Source organism: Capsicum annuum, chromosome 6, assembly GCF_002878395.1.
Source record: "Capsicum annuum cultivar UCD-10X-F1 chromosome 6, UCD10Xv1.1, whole genome shotgun sequence".
In the NCBI taxonomy this organism is placed as follows: Eukaryota; Viridiplantae; Streptophyta; class Magnoliopsida; order Solanales; family Solanaceae; genus Capsicum; species Capsicum annuum.
In genome coordinates, this window is record NC_061116.1 from 128,251,112 (window position 1) to 128,277,036 (window position 25,925).

Genomic DNA, 25,925 nt, shown 5'->3' on the forward strand with positions numbered 1-25,925 from the left:
TCAAATGGAAGCAAATGAGTGCAGCTAGAGACCTGGAGCAGATACAGCCTCAGCTACAGCAATTGCGGTCTGAGGGTCACGATTGCGGCCAATCAAGAAGGTTACTCAGCCGCGATTGTGTAGAACTGACCGCAGTCATGGTAGCTGCGATCATGGTGAAGCTAAGCGATCGCAGCCTAGCGGGATTAATGAACAAGGGCATTTTGGTCAAATGGTACAGCTGATTCAAATTTGTATAGAAGACCCAACATTCTTTTCCCCATGAATATTATACAATAGGAGGAGATTTTGAAAACTGGCGTTGGTGAAACCCTAGAATTTAGGGAAAAATTCATTCCTCTTTATTTTTGTATTGGGTATTTCAAGTAGAAATTGGTGAAATTGAAGAGTGGAATTGAAGATTGTCTATACCTTTCTTTATTATGGATGCCATGAATGAATTGCTAGGTAGATTTCTTCTCTTTCCTTTCATGAGTAGCTAATTTTTCTAATCTTGAGATTATGTTGAACTAAAGTGTATTTGTGTGTGGGTATTGATGTGTTTGCATGATTTTTAGTTGCTGAGTATGAATTCCACCATTTCTTGAGCTTAATAGTTGAGATTTGTGGGTCAAAACCCTAAATATCCATATAGGTTTGATGGGTGAAGACCCCAAACTCTAGGAAACCTTCACCATCCTTGAAAAAGGGATACAGGTGAATCCATGAGAACCCATAGCATCCTTGAAAAAGGGTTATATGCGGACAAGACAATGGTGGACAATCAAGTATGTGGTTTACTACCTTTAGCAATCTTAGAAATAAGTGTAAATGGAATGTAAGTCAAGTCATAGGCATCTTCCTAGAAATAGGGATGCCCGATTAAGATATGGTTGACTATGAATGGCATACTTGTTTTGTGCTCGAAAGATCTATGGGTGAAATCTTTGCGGTTTGGTTGAAGAACTAACCACAAGGACCTTCGACCTAGCCTATTCCTCACGCAACAACTAGATATCATGTTGAACCATCTCTAACCTACACACTTTATACCTTTAAGTAGACATAATCCCAAGATTGTCTCTAACTTTGATTTCAATTCAAAAATGTTAGTGAAGCTTGTAGTGTGACTCAAGATTGGTACTATCCACTTTAAAACTAAACCCTCCACTTTACATTACATGTCATGTTTGCTTTCACTTTGGGTACCCTTTTTTTAATTAGAGCATCCATTAAGTCTTGAAGTTTAAATTCTACTCCTTGTGGATTCAACCCCAACATAAGTTGCGTTATTGAAAATGACCGCCTTACCCCTTAAAGATGGGATCAAGTTAAGCGTTATCAAAATGGCGCCATTGCCGGGGAGTGGAATATAGATTTCACTTTTGCGGTGTGATTTTTACTTGGGTGTACCATTGGTGATTTTGATTTACTTTCTTTGGTGTTTTTTTTTTATTTTTGCTTAAGTAAGCATTATTCTTTCCATATAATCATGAGTTAAGATGGATCAGGGTGCCTTAGCACTGAAGATCATGAGAGTTCCATTCGTATCCCCCCCGAAGAGTATAGAGTTTTTTTGTCTCAAGTGTAATGCTACAATTACTCTATTTAAAGAGGCTTTTCGGGGGCCAAGCCCATAAGAACCCAAATGCATACTTGAAGGGATTTGTGGAAGTTTGTGCTTCTTCCAATATTGCACACGTATCGCAAGAATCCATTCGGTTACGTCTTTTCCCTTTCTCTATTACTGGAAAGACGGTGCTATGACTAAGATCGCTACCTGCCGGGTCCATTACCTCATGAATAAGCATTACAAAAGCCTTATTAAATCAATACTTCCCTCCTTCGAAGATGTTGATATTATGAAGTGAGATTGTTAATTTTTGTCAATTCCATGAAGAATCTTGGTATAAAGCACGAGAAAGATTCAAGGGAAAGCTCACAAATTGCCCTAACCATGAGATGCCGGAGAAGATGCTTCTCCAAAATTTCTATAGGGCTTTGGATCCATTAAATAAGGTTATAGTTGACAATGCATCTGGTGGATTATTCATTAACTCGCCATATGGGGTTGCTTCAAAAGTCTTGAATCAAGTGGCATTTTTGTGTAGGGGTTGGGACATAAAGGATGCTAAGGTGGCCGTGAGGGCTCCCTCCTCATCTTTTGTATACCAAGATGAAATCATGAAGAGGGGGAGAAAGATGTAAATATGGTCAAGATGATGTCATACCTCGAACTCCTAATTGAGCATATGTTAGGAGACCCAATAGAAAGTGTAAGTGTGATAAATACAAGAGAATTTGAACTAATAGAGAGTACGGAGGAAGAGCTGACCGAAAACAAGTTACATGTGTTACCTAAAACCTCGAAAGGTTTCCATCCTACCTCTCAAGGGAAAGACGAAAATTAAGATCAGAACCGTGAGAGTCTAAGTACGGCACAATGTGAAGGAAAAAGGGTAATAAATAGCTTTGGCTCAAATCTTGACTAGTGTTGAGAGGACCGGCGAAATGGTAAATGAGATGCGAAGTGATTTCTCTATGCTCCACCAAATGATTACATCCCACTCGACCACTATTCAACAATTAGAGGCAAAAGTGAATCAAATATCGAGGTATCTCATGGAATAGCAAGGTGATGAAATCTAAAATGGGACAGAAACAAAGGCAAAAAAAAGTCCAATAATGGGGAGCCAAAGCTAAGTGAGATTTAGATGGGAAATCCAAGGGTAAATGATTGTCAAATTATCTCTATACCGTCGAGCCCCATGAGTCATATTTTTCCCAAGTAGTGCAAGAAAAAAGGAGAAGATGCAAAGCTTAACAAGCTCTTTGATAAATTTAGCACCCTAGCTATTAATATTCCACTTATTGAGTCTTTATAAGACATGCCAGGGTATGCTAAATTCATGAAGGATTTGGTATCTAAGAAGAAACTTGTGGAGAATGAAATAATTGAAGTAATGCATCATTGAAGTGCCATTATGTCAAGAACATTTTTAGAAAAGAAGAAGGACCTCAGTGCGTTTACAATTCCGTGCTCCATCAAAATGTTTAAATTTGCAAGGGCAGTGTGCGATCTTAAAGCAAGTATAAACCTAATGCCTTATTCCATATTTCATAAGCTTGGATTTGGAAAGCCGAAGCCTACCAAAATTAAATTGCTCATGTCCAATCGGTCCATCAAAAAGCCAATAGGAGTACTTCATGATATGCTAGTAAAAGTTGATCGGTTCATCTTCCCGGCTGATTTTGTGATCTTGGATTGTGCAATGGATGTTAAAGTTTCTATTATCCTTGGGAGACCATTCTTGGATACCCAGAAAGTTTTGGTGGATGTGGAGTCCGGCAAGATGAAGTTTTGGTTGAATAATGATGAGGTATCCTTCAATGTTTGTAAGTCCATGAAACAACCGATGAACTTGAAAGTAATCTTGGTGATTGATATTATTGATAGAGAAGTGGCAAATCATGTTGATGTGAGCTTGTTGGATGATTCTTTGGTAGGAGTGTTATGAAATTGCAAAAGGGATGAATTGGAAGAGTATGTTGAGGTGGTTTCATCTTTAATGGGGTTTGGATTTTACACCAAGAACCCGGTGAAGTTGGACCTTGATCTAAAAAACTATGAGATCCCACCTGTAAAATAATCTATCCTCGAGCCCTCCAAAGTTGAATTTAAACCTTTACCACCCCAACTCGAATATGTGTTCTTAGGGGATGGAGACACATTACCAATCATCATTGCTAGTGACCTTGAACTCTCTCAAGTGGACCCATTGAAAGTGGTGGTAAATAAGTTTATTCGAGCAATTGGATGGACAATAGCGGATCTAATTGGAATAGCCCCCGATATTTTCTCTCACAAGATTAATCTCAAGCAAGGTCATGTTTTGAGTGTGGAACATCAAAGGAGGTTAAATCAGCCCATGCAAGAGGTTGTTAATAAAAAATTATAAATTGTCTTGATGCGGGAGTGATATATCCAAATCCAATAGCACTTGGGTAAGTCCGGTACAATGCGTTTCGAAAAAATTTGGCATCACGGTAGTGAAAAATAAGAAGAATGGTCGTATTCCCATCCAACCGATCACCGGGTGGCGAGTTTCCATGGACTATCGAAAGTTAAACTTATGGACTGAGAAAGACCATTTTCCAATGCCTTTCATGGATCAAATGTAAGACCATTTTCGAATGCCTTTCATGGATCAAATATTGGATAGGCTAGTCGGGCGAGGATGGTCTTATTTCTTAGAAGGTTATTTGGGGTACAATTAAATTTGTATCACCCCGAAGGACCAAAAAAAGATGACTTTTACTTGACCGTATGGGACGTTCATATTCAAGTAATTCCTTTTGGGTTTTGTAATGCCCCGACAACCTTTCAGCGTTGTATGTTATCAATATTAACAAATATGGTGGAAGACTTCATGGAGGTGTTCATGGTTGATTTCTCGGTGGTAGGGAACTCCTTTGAGTCGTACCTCAAACATTAAAGCAAGGTGCTTGAACAAGGTGTGGAGACAAACCTGGTGTTGAATTATGAGAAATGTTATTTCATGGTTAAGGAAGGCATTGTCTTGGGACACAAGATATCAGGAAAAGGCATTCAAGTCAATCAAACCAAGGTTGAGGTAATTACCAAGCTTCCACCTCTCATTTTTGTCAAGGGTATTTGGAGTATTCTTGGACATGCTGGGTTCTACCGACGGTTCATTAAGGATTTTTCCAATATAGCTCATCTAATGTGTAAGCTCCTTGAGAAAGAAACTAAATTCAATTTTGATGAGGCATGCTTGAAATCTTTTGAACATATCAAGGAATTACTTATTTCGGCCCCTATCATTGTGGCCCTGGATTGGTCATCTCCTTGCGAGGTAATGTGTGATGCAAGTGGGATTGCATTGGGTGCAGTGTTAGGTCAATGCAAGGAAAAACTCTTCCATCCTATATACTATGCAAGCAAGACCATGAATGATGCTCAACATAACTACATTATTATCAAACAAGAATTATTGGAGGTTGTGTATGCTTTTGAAAAATTGCTTTCCTACTTGTTAGGCACGAAAGTAGTGGTGCACACGGATCATACTGCTCTCAAATACCTCATGGCTAAAAAGGAGGCAAAGTTGCGCCTAATTAGATGGATTTTTCTCCTTTAAAAATTCAACTTTGAGGTAAAAGATCGAAAGGGGTGCGAAAACTAAATGGTTGACCATCTCTCGCGTCTTGAAGGTAATCATGAAAAATAAGAAGAAATTAAAATCGACGATGCGTTTCCTAATGAATTGGTCATGTATATTTTGGGAAGAAGTGCACCATGGTATGATGACTTTTCCAACTATGTAGCTAGTGGTGTGCTTCCCAAGGGAATGGGCTACCATAAAAAGAAATGATTTTTGTTCGATGCAAAGAGATGCTTTTGGGATGAGTCATTTATATTTTGGGAGAATGTGGATGACGTTATTAGGTGATGTGTCATGGAGGTGGAGATGAATGATATCCTCAAAGCGTGCCACTCCTCACCTTATAGTAGTATTTCAAGAAGACATAAAATGCCCCTCAAACCAAACCTTGAAGTGAATTTATTTGATGCGTGGGGAATTGACTTTATGGGCCCATTTATAAGCTCATATAAAAATAAATACATATTCGTAGCGGTTGAGTATGTTTATAAATGGGTGGAGGCAGTGGCACTTCCTAATAATGAGAGCAAGAGAGTCACATCCTTTATGAAAATGTACATTTTCACAAGGTTTGGAATGCATGCGCCATTATTAGTAATGGCGGCTCCCATTTTATAATCGTATATTTGGGGCCCTTCTTGACAAGTATGGGGTTAAGAAAAAAGTAGCTACCCCATATCACCCCTAAATAAGTGGCCAAGTCGAAGTCTTGAACCGAGGAATCAAAGTAATACTTGAATAGATGGTGAATATAGGCCGAACCAATTGGGTAAGGCATCTCGATGAAGCACTTTGGGCTTATAAAATGGCCTACAAAACCCCAATTGATATGTCTCCTTAACAATTAGTGTTTGGAAAGGCATGTCACTTATCGGTCGAGCTTAAGCATAAAACCTTGTGAGCTTTAAAGAGGTTGGACATGAATTGAGGAGAAGCCTCTGAGGCTAGGGCGACAAAACTCCATGAGTTGGAAGATTTTTGACTTAAAGCTTATGAGAGCTTTGCATTGTATAAGGAGAAAATGAAGAGGTGGTATGACACTTGTATATCAAAGCGATAATTCCATGTCAAAGAGAATGTACTCCTATACAACTTCCAGTTGAAAATTTTTGCGGGGAATCTTTAATTTAAATGGTCGGGGCCATTTGTGGTTTCTAATGTTCACCCTAGTGGTGCCGTTGAATTAGAAGACCAAGAAGGAAAGAAATTTTTGGTCAACGGTCAAAGGGTGAAATACTACAACATAAAAAATCCCATGGTAGCTAAGATGGAGTTTGTGCATTTCCAGAATGCGAAGTGGTGAAAGAGGAATGTCGTGCCGCTACGTTAAATTAGGCGCTTAATGGAGGAAACCCATCCTTGACTCACTTTTTTCTTATTTTGATGTTTTGTAGGAGTTTTAACATAAGTGTTATGTATAGAAAAACAGGGGAAAATAGAACAAGAAAGATGGACGCTATGCGGGGGAATAAAAAACAAAACAAAAATAGGGGAATTCGGTCTCACTTACCGCGATCGCGGCCCGAGGACCGCGATCGCAGAGCCACACTCATGGACCTGTTGGCGCGATCATGACACCAGATTGCTGAACACTAGCTATTTCAAGGAGCCCTCTCAACCCTTGTGATTCTTAATTTTACTTCATTGAGGGCACTTTAAACATTTAAGTTGGGTGTGTGTGCAGTGAGGTTACCTGCGCTTTCTTAGTTATATGGATGAACTTTTCCTTATAATAGATTGAGTGAAATCATTCTTAAGGGAGAAGCGTCGTCATTGGGCTTTAATCCATGGATGCAGGGTAAGTCTGAATACCCGTGGCATTAAGGCTATAAATGCAAGGGATGTTTGAGTACCTATGGCATTAAGAATTAGGGAAGAATGTATGGGAAGTCTGAGTACCTGTGACATTGAGAATTTAGGGAGCCAAAATGTGTATACCTAGGGCGAAGACTGAGTAGCCTTATGGTTGCCCGTGTAAAAGCCAAAGTGTGAGACTAAGGCTGGGTTCCCATATTTAACAAGCTGTGCGTAGTGCTAATGCAAAACAAACACCCCTCCGTCCGTCCAAAAATTTAAAAAAAAAAATCAACGCCATGGACGTGAGAAACTTTATAACAAAACTTTTTCTCTTTGTGTGGCTCCACAAATTTATGACTTGCCAATAGTGATAGATACTCTAATTTTGTCTCAAGCGGGAGGGAAAATTGAGCCTCCTTGGTGAATTTTGCATGCCATGTGTGGTGATCTATTTGTATTCATCTCTTGTATACTTGTGTTATCTATAACTTGCCCCAATAGTCTTTCAAAGATAATTTTGATTGTATTTGGTTGGAGAAATGATCTTAGTTCATCTTTGTGACTTTGGAAGCCACTTTATCCTAAAAATCCTACCCATGCATAAATGTAATCCCTTACCCACTTCGAGCCTTTGGCCTTTCTTTGACAAACACATTACAAGTCGTGAACCATTCTTTTTATCCCTCTTTTGAACCATACCCTACTTGAACTTGAAATTGAAACTTGAGTTTAAAATCCTATGTTGGGGGTGGTATTGATTGATGGAAGTAAGTTTGGGACCATGAAGTTGTTAGTAAAATGCCTAAGTGTATAAGCATTGAAAATAAATGAATAGAAAAAAAAGGGTCCAACAAAGAAAAGAATTGCATAAAAATTGCAAGAAATAGAAATAGAAGAAAATGGGTGAACAAAGGAGGAAAAAAGTAGGCATGTGAAAAGAGAATAGATCAAAGAGGAGTGGCCCATATTCAAAAAGACGAATTAAATAGTGTGATGTAGATGTTCAAGGAAAGATGTAGCCATGTTGTTTCTAAATGATATCCTACCCTAACCCAAATCTACATTATAAGCTCAAAAAGTCCTTTGAGATCTTAAACCATTTACTTTCTTTATAGTGGCGATTGAAAATAGGAGCAAGTCTATGGTATGACACTTGTTGACATAGAAAATTTTTTTGAGAGGGAGAGAGTTTTTTCACTTAAATTTCTTATTGCACGTTTTGTAGCTTGGTATGTGAAATTTTCTTTCTTGTGAGGAGGCATGTGAATGAGTTGAGGTAGGTAATATTGTCATCCTCCAGGCAATGAGAAAAAAGGAGTATCACTTCTGTTTGGTCAAAAGTGATTCACATCTAGAGTATTGGTAATTATTGCTTTGTCTCTCTTTGAAGTCCTTTGAACCATTGAATATCGTATTTTATGATGGGGGTGCCGTGAAATTAGCTTGGCCCATGTGTAAGGAGATACTTGTGGTAGTGACTAAGCTTGAAGTCTTTATGATCTTTAGGGCATGAACGTTGGGCATAAATATAGAGTGTCTCATGATAAAAGATAGTGTGCTTGAGGACAAGCAAAGCTCTATGTTGGGGTGTTGATGAGTGGTGAATTTACCACTCATTTAACTCATTATTCGTGTATGCTATCATGTTTCGAAAGAATAAAGGAGACATAATTGTAATTAAATGCACTAATATCCATATTTTGTAGGCATATAGTTGATTAAATGAAAAGGTGTGGATTGGAGCTAAGGGGGGGTCAAATGGAAGCAAAAGAGTGTAGCTGGAGACCTAGAGCAGATACAACCTCAGTTACTGTGGTCGCGGTAGCTGCATACACGGTGAAACTATACGACCGCGGCCTAGTGGGATTAATAAACAAGGATATTTCAGTCAAATGGAACAGTTTATTCAAATTCCTATAGAAGACCCATCATTCTTTTCCCAAGGGACATTATGCAATAAGAGGAGATTTTGAAAAGTTGACGTTGGTGAAGCCCTAGCATTTGGGGGGAAATTCATTCCTCTTTATTTTGTATTGGGTATTTCAAGTAGAAATTGGTGAAATTGAAGAGTGGAATTGAAGACTATCTATACCTTTCTTTATTATGGATGCCATGAATGAACTGCTACGTAGATTTCTTCTCTTTCTTTTCATGAGTAGCTAATTTTTATAACCTTGGGATTATGTTGAACTAAAGTGTATTTGTGTGGGGGTATTTATGTGTTTGCGTGATTTTTAGTTGTTGAGTATGGATTCCACCATTGCTTGAGCTTAATAGTTGAGATTTATGGGTGAAAACCCCGTCTCCAAATGGATCTGATGGGTGAAGACCCCAAACTCTAGAAAACCTTCATCATCCTTGAAAAAGGGATGAAAGTGAACCCATGGGAACCCATAGCATCCTTGAAAAGGGGTTATAGGGGGACAAGGCAATGGTGTAAAGTCAAGTATGTGGTTTACTACCTTTTTCAATCTTAGAAATAAGTGTAAATGGAATGTAAGTCATGTCATGGGCATTTTCCTAGAAGTAGGGATGCCCAATTGAGGTTATGGGTGACTTTGAATGGCACACTTTTTATGCGCTCGAAAGAGCCAATGGGTGAAATCTTTGTGGTTTGGTTGAAGAACTAACTGCAAGGACATTCGGCCTAGCCTATTCCTCACCCAACAATTAGATATCACGTTGAACCATCTCTAACCTACACACTTTATACATTTAGGTAGACATAATCCCAAGATTGTCTCTAACTTTGATTTTAATTCAAAAGTGTTAGTGAAGCTTGTAGTGTGACTCAAGATCAGTACTATCCACTTTAAAACTAACCCCCAACTTTATATTACATGTCATGTTTTATTTCACTTCGGGTAGCCTTTTTGTAATTAGAACACCCATTAAGTCTTGAAGTTTAAATCCCACTCCTTGTGGATTCGACCACAACGTAAGTTGGGCTATTGACAATGACCACCTTGCCCCTTAAATATAGGAGTAAGTTGAGCATCACCTAGCACACTTTAATTCATTAGGTGGTGACTCTTTACTCCTTATACCGTCCCAAAAAGAGTTGTCACATCGAATTTTAATTTTTATGAGAAAAATAAGGCACGGTTGTATCATCTGCGAAAGTTGATAGTCAGCCTCAAATTTAAGGTTTATTGCCAAAATGACACTATTTTATTTCAATTAATCTAATATCTTAATGGGATGATATGTTCTGCAAAGATTTTGTCAAACCATTCTATATATAAGAAACATTTTAGGTTGCAAAACATCTTATACTCAAACAGATAAACTGCTTTAATATCTGAATTGTTGGAACTTTAATTTTAGTAATTGTTGTTTGCATCTGCATATTGCTATCTCTATATGAATGTTTAGGAATAAAACTTCAAGTAATATAATGTTGTAATTGCACTTTACATATACTCTTTAATGCATGTGGAAACCTTGTTTAAAGTGAATAATTTGAAATACTGTGTCATTAGGTTGAGTGCCACGATCTAATTTCACGTCATGATGACACCTACTTTAATCTATCCTAAGCCAAACTATAGCCCGAAACAACAAGTAACGGGCTAGATAGTAGAAGGTATAAAGAATACTGAAATAAGGAATACAAATATATTCTAGACAAGAAATGTAATTACGATAACATACATAAGAGAAAAAGTAAATGAGTATTCCATGACCTAGTAAGGTCGGTAAAAGAGCATCTAAGTAAAAGAATATGACTACTAAGAGTTTCAATATACAAGTAGTCTTGATTGGAAAGACTATCCAAAAATAGAGAAGAGAGATTCAGCTCCGGCTCCAAAAGCTCAACCTATCTCAATACCCACAGAAGCATTAGAATGGGCGTCGACGGTGACAACTAGTACTCGAATCTGCATCAAAAGAAATGTTGAAGTGTAGCATGAGTATCAAAATAATGGGTAATTAGTAGAAATCATCGATCGATGAGATAAATCATAATAAAAATATAATAAGATGCGATAATGTAAACTAAAGTTAGGATAGAAGGGCAAACCTAAATAACGCTTTGAATAACTGAGAATAAATAACATAGTAGATAATATTGAAGAATGCAACTAACTATAGCCTATATGGCCCCTATAAGCCCATAAAAAATAAGAGGAAATTAAGTCAGTCGAGCCCCCATAATCTCGAGGGATACAATCAAGAGAGAAGCACCGCCAGTGATAATCATAATATAATCAAACATCAAAATCATATCCCTGAATCCTCTCATACTGTAGACACTAAGCTCAAACAAACACATCAGTGCTGGACTTGAATAGAAAGTAGTATCATAAATGCCGAACCCAAACCAAAAATAACAAACTCGACTCAGAAATATAGTGTCATAACTGAATAACCTTTGTCGGACTCGAACCGGTCTTTAAAGTAAACCCAAGGTACAAGTCTAGACAGGAGTCAAAAAAAATTCCTAAATCACCCAAAGGCTCAAGAACATAGATATAGGATGATAAAAGAGGCCCCCTAGATCTACAGGGAGCTATTTATAATATTGATCTAAAGAGGGCCAGTGGTGCCCGCGTCCAACCCTGAAGGTCCAAGCTTGGGCTAATTTCTATACAAAAATAGACTAAGTTCTCTAAGTTCCACTACAAGGTGTCAATTAATCCAAACTAAGTTCTAAGGTCACAATTCAATCCAAAAAATGGATGAATAGGCCAAATTCGCCAAAATACAACTCACTAATGGGCTAGATATTCTTAATTCCATGAGATAAGCACCCAAGTCATATTTTTCAACTCAAAACTATAATAATATTATACTAATACCACAATCAAGCTCAATCTATAAGAAAAGTAACCCTAACCTACCTAGATGCCTACAAATGCCCGATAAAGTCCACTAAATTAGAGATTTTTCCTTATAAGAGGCATCTACATGATGTCACACTATAAAATAAGGATCCACACATTAAATTATGAGAATGATGATACCCATATTGCATATAAATAATTTGGATCCAAAATTGGGTAAAAAATCCCATGTGGACCCGCTTGCTGAATCACAACTTTGAAATCGTCAAAACGTCCCCCTAGGCTCATGGATCATTTTTCCTCAAGAATGAGTAATTTCTAAGCTCAAACAAAACTAAAATCAACCCACGAAGGAAAGGGATTTAAGGTTAGTTCGGAGAATTGATGAAGGAATTAGATGAAAACTTACATAAATTAAAACAAGGAAGCGATTTTCCAACTCACCTAGAGACTCCAATGATCGCCTCCTCTCTCCCTAACTCTCTAGGGCTTTAATAAGCTTGGGACCTGGAAATAATGAGGAAAAATAGGTGAAATAAATGTTCAGTGGTTGTTACTTTAGCAGCCATTTGACTGCTTAAGCCAACGCCACTTAAGCGGCATATAGTCGCTTAAGAGACCCATGCCCAAATGACCTCTGCTAAAGCGTCCGCCAACGTGGTCAAGTCTCCGCTAAAGTGGGAACCTGGCTTTGATACTAAAATGGCCAATTGGACACTTAAGCGACCACCGCTTAAGTGACTAAAGATTCACTTGTGGTTGCACTAGTTGAGTCCATGCACCAGGTAAAACTCGGTATTGCCAAGTTTCTAATGCACCCTTGAGATTCATTTGGAATCTCATCAATGCAAACAAACTATGTTATTCTATCAATTTCGACATTTTGGACTTAACAAAGCCATTGAAATTTCCATCGGGGGTCATTTAGATTAAATGTGGGTGCCACGCCCAATGGCTATTTTAACCAAAATCCACCCAACAAACCAAAATGAGTCCAGAAGATTTGAGACTCAAAGAAAGGCCCTCTAGCCTAAAATTGATGTTTCAGAGATGATGTAATTGTTGAAATTGGCATATGAGGTCGTTAACCAAAAGTTCAGGCCTGATAGTCAATACTTAACAACAAAAACTTTAAAATATAAAAGTGGCTCTAAAAAACAAATGAACTCTCCGATAACCAAACTGCTAGCTTCAACAAGTCATCAACAACTTGGACAAAAGCTCTAAATGGCGAAAAACTATGGAATGCAGAGAATAACCTAGAGGTCTATTACAATATCTACTACTAAAAAGAATTTTTCCTGTAAAAATAAAGGATCAAGGTGTACCTGAAGACTCTAATAGGTGGGGATACGAGGCCCACATCTTACTCTTGATCTCCCAGATAGCCTCCTCTACTGGGCGTTATCTCCACTGAACCTTATCTACTGGAATATCCCTAGAGCGCAATCGCCTGATATCCCTGGCTAATATGAGAACTAGCTCCTACACGAAGGTCAACCTCTCATCCAACTGAACCAAGTCCTACTGAAGCACATATGACTCATTAGGGATATATCACCACATCATAGAAACAATAGAAACATTAAAAACTGGATGAACAACGGCAAAATCTTGGGGCAACTCCAACTCATAAGATTTCTCTCCAACTATCTGAAGTATCTCAAAAGGCCAAATATAATTGGGGCTGAGCTTGACCTTTCTCCGGGACCCCATCACACCCTTCATAGGCGATACTCGAAGGAACATGAGGTCTCCAACTCCAATTATCAAGGCACGAAATCTATGATATGTGTAAGACTTCTACCTACTCTGAGCTACCCACAGCCTATCCTAGATCACCTGAACTCGATCAAACGACACCTGAGGTAAGTAGTACCACAGGGCCTAACCTCATAGATCTTGAACCACCTGATCGGAGATCAGCAACCCCTACCATATAATGTCTCAAATAGTGTCATCTCAATGCTTGAATGGTAGCTATTATTATAAGCAAATTCTATCCGCATTAAGTGCTTCTCCTACTAACCTCCAAAGTCCATAACACAAGCCCGAAGCATATCTTGGAGAGCATGAATAGTCCACTATGACTGTCCACTGATCTGAGGGTGAAAAGAGATGCTAAGGTCCACATGAGTACCCAACTCCTTCTGAAAAGTCCTCCAGAAGCTAGAAGTGAAATATTGAGCTTCTATATGAACTAATTGATATGGGTAGTCTATGAAGACAAACTATTTACCAAACATAGATACCAGTGAACCTCTTGGCATCGAAGAATATCTAAATAGGACGAAAATATGCTAATTTGGTCAGCCAATATACAATGACCCAAATGCTATCAGAACCCTGGGAGGTGTGAGGCAAACCACTAGCAAAGTCCATAGTGATTCACTCCCACTTCTACTCGAGAATGGGTAATCTCTAAATCAGGCCACTAGGCATCTGATGCTTGTCTTTTACCCACTGAAAACATAGGCAATAAGCTATAAAGTCTGCTATATCTCTTTTCATAACAATCCACCAGTATTGCTGCCTCAAATCTCTATAAATCTTAGTTGTCCTAGGGTAACTAGAATATTTCGAGGTATGGGCCTCTCGCAATATCAATTGAATTAAGCCTTCAACCCTTAAACCACAAATGCGACCATCATATCTCAAGATGACCTCAAAACCCAAGGTAGCACTCCTAGACTCATCCCTCAAAACCTGATCATGGATGCCACAAAGTCTACTATCCTCAAACCGACGACTCTGAATCCACTCAAATAAGGTAGACTTAGTCTCAACACTAGCAAAGATGCTCCTAGACTCTGAAATATCAAGTTGAACCATCAAGTGTGCTAAGGACTAGATGTCCCATGCCAACGGCCGCTTAGAAGGTAAAATAGAATCCAAGCTACCCATACTCATCATTTTCCAGCTCAAGGCATCCGCTACCATATTCGTCTTACTCGGATGGTATAAAATAGAGATATCATTATCCTTCAACAACTCCATCCATCTGCACTATCTTGAATTAAGCTCTCTCTGAGTCATAAGATGCTAAAAACTATGGTGATTTATGTCGATATCACAATGAATGTCATACAAGTAATGCCTCCAAATCTTAGGAGCAAAATCTACCGTCAACAACTCCAAATTATGAGTGGTATAGTTGCGCTCATACACCTTCAGCAACCTCGATACATAAGCAATAACTTGGCTCTTTGCATCAGAACACAACCCATTTACAATATATGGTTAAACCCTCGCCCTCAATAGGAAGATTCAATATAGGAGTTGAGGTGAGCAGGTCCTTAAGCTTTTGATAGCTTGACTCATACTCTATAGACCACTGAAAAGGAACCTCTTTCCTAGGAAATCTAGTTATCGGTGTTGCAATAGTAGCAAAATCCTCAACAAACTATCTGTCCTAACCTTCCAAACCAATAAAGCTATGAACATCAGTGGAAGATATAGGTCTAGCACAATTGTGAATAGCCTCAATCTTTGCTGGATCTACTATATTCCCATCCTTAGACACCATATGTACTAGGAAAGTAACAGACTTGAACCAGAACTCACATTTTGAGAATATAGCAAAAAGCCTATGATCTCTCAAAGTTTGGAGCACAATCCTTAAATGTTGCTCATGCTCATCCTACTCCTCGAATACATAATAATGTCATTGATAAACACAATCATGAAGGAGTCCAAATAAGGCCCAAATAAATGGTTCATCAAATCCATGAATGTGGATGGGCATTGGTTAACCCAAAGGACACCACCATGAACTCATAATCTTAAAGGCTATCTTAGGGATATCCTCAACTCGAATCCTCAACTGTTGATACCCAAACCTCAAGTTAATATTAAAAAACATCACTGTTTCCTGAACCTAGTTAAACAAATCATCAATACGAGGCATAGGATACCTATTCTTCAGTGTCACCCTATTCAACTTTCTGTAGTCCATGTATTCCATGCACATGTGCATAGAACCATATTTTATCTTCACAAACAATATAGGATTACCCTAAATTCTAAATACAATTCTATTTACTTATTTTATAGTTGTTATCTTAGTGGGGTGTCTTCGTTCTAAAGTTCGATTTGTGGGATTCAATAGATTAGTGTGAACTATGAACTAACCTTATTTTTCTTTTGAAGAGATTGATACCATGCTACTGCATCCATGTTTGCTACTAACAAGATAAAAATAAGTTTATTTTAGTAATAATGTATTTAAATTTATTTCTACCAGTAATTTGTGGAATTCTATGTGTGAAGACAACGTATATTTGAACAAATAAAAATAAAAGAGAAAACAATTAGAGTAGAAATTTCTTATTCATTAAACCAATAATCAGACTGTTAAGGACAAAAAACTAACAACAAATATCTTATTGATTGGTTATCGATTTTGTTAGGGTTTTTGCCCTGATTTTCTTACTATATTTAAGTTTATTTTTCTTAAAAGGAAAATAAAAGTTACCATAATTACTTTTACTTTTCCTAAAAAAAAATATAATTCTTTTTCATATTTGGCTAACCTCTTTCTTGGAGGAAAGATTTTGGACATCTATAAATAGAAGACCCCTTTCTCATACCATAACACAATAGCATCCACAATGTAATATTTAAAGAGTCTTTGTTTAGGGGGAGATTTCTCCCAATAAGTCTTAAGATTTTCAATTTTATTTTTAATATGTAGGTCGTTTGGCCAAACCATATCCAATAATATATCTTTAGTTTAATTTTTCATGTGTCGTCTTATTTATCGTCTCATAGTTTGCAACTAATAGCTTCCACATGACGCCCTTTCAATTTCGAACCCAACAGATTTGACGTGTTTACAAATCAAAAATCAATAAGTCGAACAAATAATTCATAAAATTAGAATGAACGAACCGATAAGAACTTCTAGTATGGGGAAGATAGAGTGCACATATACTATATCCCTACTTCATGGCGGTAAAATGGTAGTTTTCAGAAGACCCACGATTCAAGTAACTGACACCAAAATAGTTTAAAAATGAAAGAAGTAAACAACAAATCAAAAATAGAATATTAACGACAACAAAATAATGATAGTACCAAAAATAGAAGGGTAACAAACTATGAGATGTTGTAAATTGGGTGGATGCCCATGTGGCCTACTATGTGGAAAGCTTGTTAAGAAAGCTTATTGTCAAGCTTCCTGTAGAAGTGTGGTAGGCTTGTTAAGGAAGCTTATTATCAAGCTTCTACAAAAGTTTGATAGCTTATATATATGCCCTTTGGCTGGTAAGAAAAGTATGAGAAATATGAAGAATGAAAAGTGAAATATTATTGACTCTCCTTGTAATTTATTTTTATTTTAGCTTTTATTTTATAATACGTTATCAGTACGAGTCTCTATCATCTCGAGTAAATACAAGTCAAAAAGGTAAGAACTAATTTTTCTTATAATAATGTCAAATCTATGTAAACGTGAATTTATTTTTCTATATATATCAGGAAAAAACTACTTGGGCACCTGATGTCAAAATCCATTTGAATGTGATGGGTCTGCAGACACCATTAAATATAAAAACCAGGTATCAAACCACGATCGTGTCAAAGCTATGATATTTCTTCATCATCACCTCAATGAAAGATTAAAAAAGGAATATCTCACTGTTAAGGTCCTCTTGTACAGTAGAATAATTTAAAAGATAGATATGACTATCTGAAGATGGTTGTTCTTTTACTGACATAGTTTGAATAAACCCATTTGAGATTACAAAACTTTAAGGATATAACCACTTATAATTCTAGCATATTTCAAATCAAATCATGATTAAATTTATGTGGAGAAAATATAACAGATCATGATATGCTAGAGAAAATATTCTTCACCTTTCCTGCCTCGAGTATCCTCTTGCAACAACAATACCGAGAAATCAAATTTAAAAAATTTTCTGAATTAATTTTGCATCTTCTTGTTGTTACAACAACAACAACAAACCCAGTGTATTCCCACCTAGTGGGGTCTGGGGGGGTAAGATGTACGCAGTCCATACCTCTACCTCTAAAGAAGTAGAAAGGCTGTTTCCGATAGACCCCCGGCTCAAGGCACGAGCTACCACACAAACACATAGTAAAGCACAGAAGCAGATTACATAACATAAATACGACACCCATAAGTAATATAAAACAGAGGAAAGCAGAGGAAAGCACACAGATTCTTAATAAAACATGGAACACGGAACACGGAATCATAACAGGAATAAAACTCCCACCAAGTAATTCCCTACACTAGTGACCCAAACTGGCCCTAGTCCTCTGCCCTAATTCGCGTCCTCCAGACCTTCCTATCTAGGGTCATGTCCTCGGTGAGCTGTAACTGCTCCATGTCCCGCCTAATCACCTCACCCCAGTACTTCTTCGGCCTACCCCTACCCCGCCTAAAACCATCCAACGCTAGCCTCTCACACCTACGGACCGGGGCATTCATGCCCCTCCTCTTCACGTGTCCGAACCATCTCAATCGGGCTTCCCGCATCTTGCACTCCACTGAAGTCACACCAACCTTCTCCCGGATAGTCTCATTCCGAACTCTATCCCCTCTAGTCAGCCCACACATCCAGCGCAACATCCGCATTTCTGCCACCTTCATTTTTTGAATGTGGGAATTCTTAACTGGCCAACACTCCGCTCCATACAACAAGGCCGGACGGACTACCACCCTATAGAATTTGCCTTTAAGCTTGGGCGGCACCTTCTTATCACACAGCACCCCCGATGCGAGCTTCCACTTCATCCATCCCGCCCCAATACGGTGCGAGACATCCTCGTCAATCTCACCGTTACTCTGGATCACGGACCCAAGATACTTGAAATTATCCCTCTTACATACCTCCTGTGCTTCCAGCTTCACTACTACCTCATTCTCCCGCCTCACGTCATTAAACTTGCATTCCACATCTTCTTGTTGTTGAACAATATAATTATCTTTTGATGAAAAAATCATGAAATTCGACCTCCTGGTACTGCTCTATTCCCTAAAGTGAATGCTGTAAATTTTTACCAATCTAGGCGTGAAAGAGGTCCTAGCCTCAATCGTGATCATGGTCGAGGAAAAAATTGTAATCATGGTGATTGCCTTACACTTAACAATAACCTTCATCACCAGCAGTGTAAGAAGAAGGTGAAAAGCCTGAAGTGATGGAAAAGAAAAATACAGAAAATAGATGATATGTGTGTGGAGGAAAAGGACATTAGTCACATACCTGTCGTACGCTAAGACACCAAGTTTATCTCTATCAGTCATCCCCCAAGAGGGTAGCTAATAATGCAAAAATAAAATTTATCTCTGAGGATACTGTTGAGCCTATGCATTTAGATGTTACAAAATTCCTTGAATACCCTGAAGGAATGTAGATCACTTTGTCAGTGATGGATCTGTAATGATCTAAGTATTTTATTTTTGTATTAATTGTATTAGTTTATATTTTGTTAGTAGTATTTCTCTCGTCTTGTAAATAAATACAGATTGTGTAATGTGGTGTCTGCTAGTAATACTATAATGTTTATAGTGATAGGCCGCCATGGCCTCAACATTCGGTGGGCCACTCCCACCGGAGAATCACATCCATGCAAAGGATGATAAAAACAATTCTAATATAGGGGAAAGGAATATGAAAGCTACTTATGCTAATATGTTGAAACCATGAGTGGTGGATAATAGTAAAGAGCGAATATTGACGAATTTTGGTGAAATAATTGAAGGAGAACCACATATTACATGAAAATCATCAGAGATTAACAATTTAATAATACAAGAAAACCTACAATTAGCGGTAATTGGTAAGTTTTCTTATGACAAACCTGACATTATTGCAAAAAAATATACCCATACAATGTGGTATTAAAGGTGAATGTAATATAGGGGTGTTGGGTTCAAGACATATTCTTATCAGATCAACTCTTATGGAAGACTCTGTGAATATTATATCTACTGCTGCATACTATATAAAGGTTAATGAGTTTCAATGGCAGATGAGGACCCTTAAGTGGGATCCGTGGTTTGAACCTTGTGTGGAAACAAGGTAGGTATAGCACAGATATTAATGCCAGATCTACCACCTAACTTTTTTACAAAAGAAGCAATATTTTCAATTACTTCAGTTGTGGGTAAGCCTTTATCGGTGGATATGGCAACAAGGAATCTGACACGACCAAGTTGCACGATAGTAAAGGTAGAAGTGGATTTGATTGCTGATTTACCTCAAAGAGTGAAGATTTGTGAAGAAGATGATGTTACATGAATGAAGAAATCGAAATGGATAAATATTCAATATGATTACAAGCCTAAATACTTTGAATGTTGAAGACAATAGAAGGAAGGTTACCAAACAGTGGTTAACAAAAAAGAATAGGTACAAGAGGGACAAATATGGGCATATATTGGGAGAAGAAGAAACAAACAAGACAGGAGATGCTCCAGTTCCAACTGCAAATGCGTTTGCAGCCCTCACTCAGGACTTGCAGATAGAAGAGAATAAAGGCAATGATACTGAAAAAGAAGGTGGCAAAGAAAAACAAAGTACAAAGGAATGGGTCATGAATAGTTCTCAGGAAATACAAATGATAATGAAGATACAGCCAATCAACAACAACTAGGAGATGAAAAAGAAACAGGAAAAATAGTTGAATCTAAGGAGAAACAGAAAAGGGATGCAAAAGGTAACACTGATCATGAGGGAGCTGAAAGTCATAATAAGTAGCAGCAGCAAAACAACAACAATAAGGATATGCAGATGGTTATATATGAGGAGAAAGAAACTAATGATTTTTTTGTTGAGGATATTTTACCTTTGGCAATACATGTGGAGAATCAGGTGGAGTACTGTAATAAGAAGAAGATATCTTTAGATGAAGGAGATTTAAGTACAACAATTGAAGAGGTTAGGAGAGCAAGTAATCTATCTCTCAGGGAAATTAACTAATTGGAGGCCAATCAGGGAAGGAAAAAGGATAAACTAGTCAACAATTCAACAGTGCAGAAAGGAAAATCCTCTAATATTTCAACAATGCAGACAAGGAGTTCTTTGAAGAATAAGTCTACATGAATGCTCTAATATGGAATATTAGATTAGTGAATACTCAAAAAGCATTCACTAGACTTATTACATTGTAGAAAAGACATCAATTCTCATTCATAGGTTTACTAGAACCATTTCAAGATAACACAACCTTAGAAGAAAACAAGAAGAAACTAGGGATGAAACATGCAACAGCAAATCATTCTGGAAAGATATGGGTGTTTGTTGAAGACTTTATAGAATGCACTATTCTTAAGGATGAGGAACAAAACTTGACTGTCAAGCTAGTTAGCCAGCAAAAAAATATTCAGATGGTAGTCACTTTAGTGTATGCTAAATGTTCACAACACGAGAGATTAGTTTTGTGGGATTCATTAGAAGATCTGGCTCAGTCAATGCAGAGTCCATGGTTGGTGAGAGGTAATTTTAATGTCATATTCAATGATGAGGAGAAGCTAGGTGGATTACCAGTAACATTAGCAGTGAGAGAAGACATCATTGTATTAATCTGTGTGGATTGGAAGAAAAGGGTTTTAAGGGAAGTAAATATACTTGGTGGAATGGCAGAACAGATGGGGATTGTATATTTAAAAGATTGGATAGGGTTTTGGGCAATGACCAGGTGCATAACCTTTTTTCTCTTTTAAAGGTTGAGCATTTGGTGAGAAGTGGATCTGATCACTATTCTTTAAAGATTTATTTCAGTACTACTAGAGAGCATATTTGTAAACCTTTTAGGTTTCTTAATATGTGGTTAAAAGAAAAAGAGTGTATGGATATTATCAAGGCAAATTGGCATACAGAGATGTATGGGAGCCCTTTCATTATGTTTCATTCTAAGATGAAGAGGTTGAAAGCAGCTTTAACTAGGTGGAGTGAAGAACATTATGGAAATATATTTCCGAAGATTGCTGCTTTGGAGGAAGTGATTAAAGTTAGGGAAAAACAGTTTGAAGATATACCAAATGGCAATAACAGAGAAGCTCTTTTCAAAGCACAAGCTGAGCTGAATATTCAGTAAAATAGAGAGGAAGAATTTTGGAGACAAAAAGCTGGATTGGAATGGTTCAAGGATGGGGAAAGAAACACTAAATTCTTTCACACCATAGTAAAGGGAAGAAGAAGTAGATTAAAGATTAATAGAACTCAAAATCAGAAAGGAATCTGGATAGAGGATCAAGAAAGTATAGCAGCAGATGCAGTCAAGTTTTTTCAACAGCAGTTTGCTAAGGGACAGGAGAATACTAATTTTGAAATACTTAATGAATTGCCCACAATAATTTCAAAGCAGCAAAATGAGAAAATGCATAAAATTCCAGATATGATTGAAGTAAAACATGCAGTTATGGGGCAGAGCAGAAATAGTGCAGAAGGTCCAGATGGTATGACAGGAGCATTCTTTCAAGATGCTTGGAAAATTATAAGTCAGTATATTCACAATATGGTGGTAGCTTCCTTTTGTGATTGTGAGTTGCCTAAATTTGTAACTCATACAAATTTATTACTCTTACCTAAAAAGCTGGTGGTGAACACCTTTTCAGATATGAGACCTATATCACTAAGTAATTTCTTGAATAAGATACTTTCAAGAATATTACATGAGAGGATTAAGTCAGTATTACCAAACATAACTTCTGAAGAGCAAGCAGGTTTTGTATAGGTTAGAAGTATTGCAGAAAATATTTTGATGGTGCAAGAAATAGTAGCAGAGATCAGAAAAAGGGGAAAAATTCCAAATTTGGTAATTAAATTGGATATGATAAAGGCATATGACAGAGTTGATTGGCTTTTTCTTACTAAAGTGTTAAGGAAAGTGGGATTTGGAGAAAGGCTCATAGATATGGTGTATAGACCGATAGAAATAATTGGTATTCCATTTTATTAAATGGTCAACCAAAATGTTTCTTCAAATCTTACAGGGGTTTGAAGCAAGGTGATCCCTTGTCACCAACTTTTTTTATTATTGCTGTTGAGGTACTTTCCAGATCCTTTAAATCTTTGATGCAATGAAAGGATTTCAAGATGTTTGGATTTCCAAGAGGTAGTCCAAAAGTGAACCACTTTGCCTTTGCTGATGATATGATAATCCTTTGCAAAGCAGAAATTCACATAGTGCAGTTGGTGACCAAAACACTGGAAAGATATGAAAGAACATCTGGATAAAGGGTCAATAAGGAGAAGAGCTCCATTTATCTTTATAGAGGAGTTTCACAGGGTGTTGTGATAATGGCTGAAGTTGCTACTGGAATTTTGAGAAAGGATTTCCCTTTCACTTATTTGGGATGCCCCATTTTTCATATAAGAAGAAAAATTATTTTCAGACAATGCTGAGCAGAATTAGTGGAAAATTGTAAGGATGGAAGGGTAAGTTGCTTTCTTATGGAGGAAGGGTTGTCCTAATCAAGCATGTTTTACAAAGCATTCCCATTCACTGCTTATCTGTGATGAACCCTCCACTAAATGTTATGACTACAATTCAAAGAATGTTTGCACAATTCTTTTAGAGTAGTCATATTAGAGGAAAAAATAGACACTAGGTTAAATGGGATAAGTTGTGCTTACCAGAGGAGGAAGGAGGGTTAGGTTTTAGAAAGATGCAGGATGTATCCATGGCATTGTTTTGTAAACTCTGGTGGAATTTTAGAACTAAAGACTCAATTTGGAGTAGATATATGCAGAACAAGTACTATAAGAAATTACATCTTAATGAAGTGGTCTAGAAATCTGGAGCAGGCTCACAGGTTTGGAAGAAAATGTTGCAATCTCGGGACCTGGTGGAGCATCAATACGATTGGAGGATAAGGAAAGGTAATTCCAATATCTGGTTTGATAATTGGATAAAGGAAGGGGATTTGTATAATTTAGTGGAAAACCCAGTAGTATGGGAACAAGAGTACCAAATGGTGCAAGGTCTAATACAAGAGGGACAATGGAAAATACATGTTATTACTTAGTTATTTCCAAATGAGGTAGTGGATCATATTATTCAGAATATCAGAATTCCCAACTCAACTGAAGGAAAAGACATTCCTATATGGAAACTGGAATCTACTCGTAACTTTACTATGAGATCAGCTTGGAATTACATAAGACAAAGAAAGGAGGTAAATAGCATATACACGAACATAAGGGCTAAAACCGTGCCTTTCAAAATGGCCTTTCTGATGTGGAGGTTGTGGAAAGGAAGGATTGCTGTGGAGGAAAATCTGAGAAGATGGGTTATTGAAGGCCCTACTAAATGTTGGTGTTGCAACTGTAAAGGATCAAGAAACACTTTCACATGTGTTTATAAGATCTATTTCTGCTAACAGGACTTGGTCCTACTTTTCTTCTTTTGCAGGTATTTCTGTCCATGGATTGAGTCTAAGGGAGTTAATCCTAATATGGTGGAACACAAAGATTCATGGAAGAGCTAAACCATACTATCAAGTTATTCCTAGCATGATACTATGGGAGATATGGAAAAGAAGGAACAACTCAAACATGAAGGGAAACAATTGCCTGCTCACAGAGTAATTTTCAATATTACAAAAAACATTGGATTATTACTTACAGTGAGGAACCCTACGCAAGTATTCCCTTCAAAATGGCCAGATATTCAGAAAGAGTTGGAAAAAAGAAGAATGCAGATTAAGTTCATAAAGGTGGAATGGAAATTTCCAGATAAGGGTGGGGTAATGTATAATACTGATGGACCATCAAGGGGCAATCCAGGGATTAGCTCATGGGCATATTGTCTAAGAGATGAAAATGGTGACATAATACAAGCAGAAGGAGCAAAGATGGAGGAAGCAACTAGAAGCTGAAGCACGAGTTATTCTTAGGGCAGCAATACATTGTAGTCAAATTAATTTTAACAAAATCATCATTCAGACAGATTCGATGGTTATGTTTAAAGTATTGACTAATCAATGGAAATATCCATGGGATATGTTTGATATTAAAGAGAAAATCATCACAACATTGCAAGCAAAGGAGGTAAGATACATGCATATAATGAGGGAAGGGAATCAATTAGCAGACCATTGTGCAAATCTAGCATTAGATGAAGGAAATTTCATATGCTCTTTATTTAACCAGCTAGACAGCAAAGCAAAGAGAATATTAAATAGTGTCAAGTTACAATGTCCATATATCCGAATTACATCAATGAAGAGAAGACAGTAGAGAAAGGGGCTGAAAGTCACAATATCAGCAGGCAAAGTTCAGAGCCACTATTTACATTCCTTAAAGGCACAAAAAAGAAGATAAGGCTGCCTAAACACAAAGTCAGCCAACAAAATAGAGTTTTTGCAATAAGGGAGGGTAAGTGGATGCTATGTTACGAGTACACCTGAGTGACAGCTACAGATATATATATGTTTGGGTTCGAGCACTGTTTTATCTCCGTCTCTTCTACACCTACAAGGAAGGTCCAAGGTCAACACAAAAAAGAAGAAAGAGAAGAGGAAGCAAATACTATTCACTCGATCTGGCATGGCGGACCAGGGATCTAAAACTATCAAATCAGCACAAAAAAGAAGCTTTAATCTCATTTACCAGAGAACTCAACTGAAATTTCACCAAAGTTACTACAATCAATGAAGTGACTATGATATAGAGGTGAAAAATACAAAGTTAAAGAAGCTGAAAGAGAGTCACTTACGTATGAGAGATGTAAGGCACAAAGGAGCAGCCTGTAATTCACAGGAAAATCCTCAAAAACTGAGGATTCAAATGTGGAGCAACCATCAGTTTCCACCTGAAGAAGAGAGCAAAAGGCAGATTTGGAAAGAGTCAATTTTAGGAAACCCTAAATTATATATATGTAGGAAAGATCGGGTATGGGCTAGCCCAAAGTGCCCATTGCTTTATTTTCGGATTGGGTTGGTCCAATAAATGTAAAAGCATTTTATTTTGGTATTGATTAATAAAATTCCTATTAATTAAAAAATATATATATTTTCATCTTGAAAAATATATGGATATTCCTTAAATTTTATTTAGATCAATGATCAATCATGAGGATATTTGTGCAGTTAATTATAGAATTTTGAAATTTACTCCTGAAGTAGGAAATCTAAAATTTACTCTAAAGTAATAAATTCTCTGAAATTTACTTCTGAAGTAGTAAGATTGTGCATTAGTGA

The 25,925-nt window shown here is 37.3% G+C and overlaps 1 protein-coding gene, 1 long non-coding RNA gene and 1 other non-coding gene across 4 annotated transcripts; 1 reads left to right on the top strand and 2 right to left on the bottom strand.

The window, feature by feature from the left end:
• Nucleotides 1-1,836: 1,836 nt before the first annotated feature.
• On the bottom strand, nucleotides 1,837-1,943 carry LOC124899893. Its single transcript, XR_007057455.1, has one exon. It is a non-coding gene; the product is annotated as a small nucleolar RNA R71 (small nucleolar RNA).
• A 1,020-nt stretch (nucleotides 1,944-2,963) lies between these two features.
• LOC124899523 lies at nucleotides 2,964-3,497 on the top strand. The gene has a single exon (XM_047414425.1). The coding sequence runs from the start codon at nucleotides 2,964-2,966 to the stop codon at nucleotides 3,495-3,497; it is 534 nt and encodes a 177-aa protein (XP_047270381.1).
• A 7,069-nt stretch (nucleotides 3,498-10,566) lies between these two features.
• On the bottom strand, nucleotides 10,567-25,593 carry LOC107873284. 2 transcript variants are annotated; one of them, XR_001675232.2, is made up of 4 exons: nucleotides 25,442-25,593; nucleotides 25,130-25,197; nucleotides 18,982-19,118; nucleotides 10,567-10,843 (listed from the first exon to the last, which is right to left on the bottom strand). It is a non-coding gene; the product is annotated as an uncharacterized LOC107873284 (long non-coding RNA). The 2 variants fall into 2 exon arrangements; XR_001675231.2 differs by lacking the exon at nucleotides 18,982-19,118.
• Between the last annotated feature and the right edge of the window lie 332 nt (nucleotides 25,594-25,925).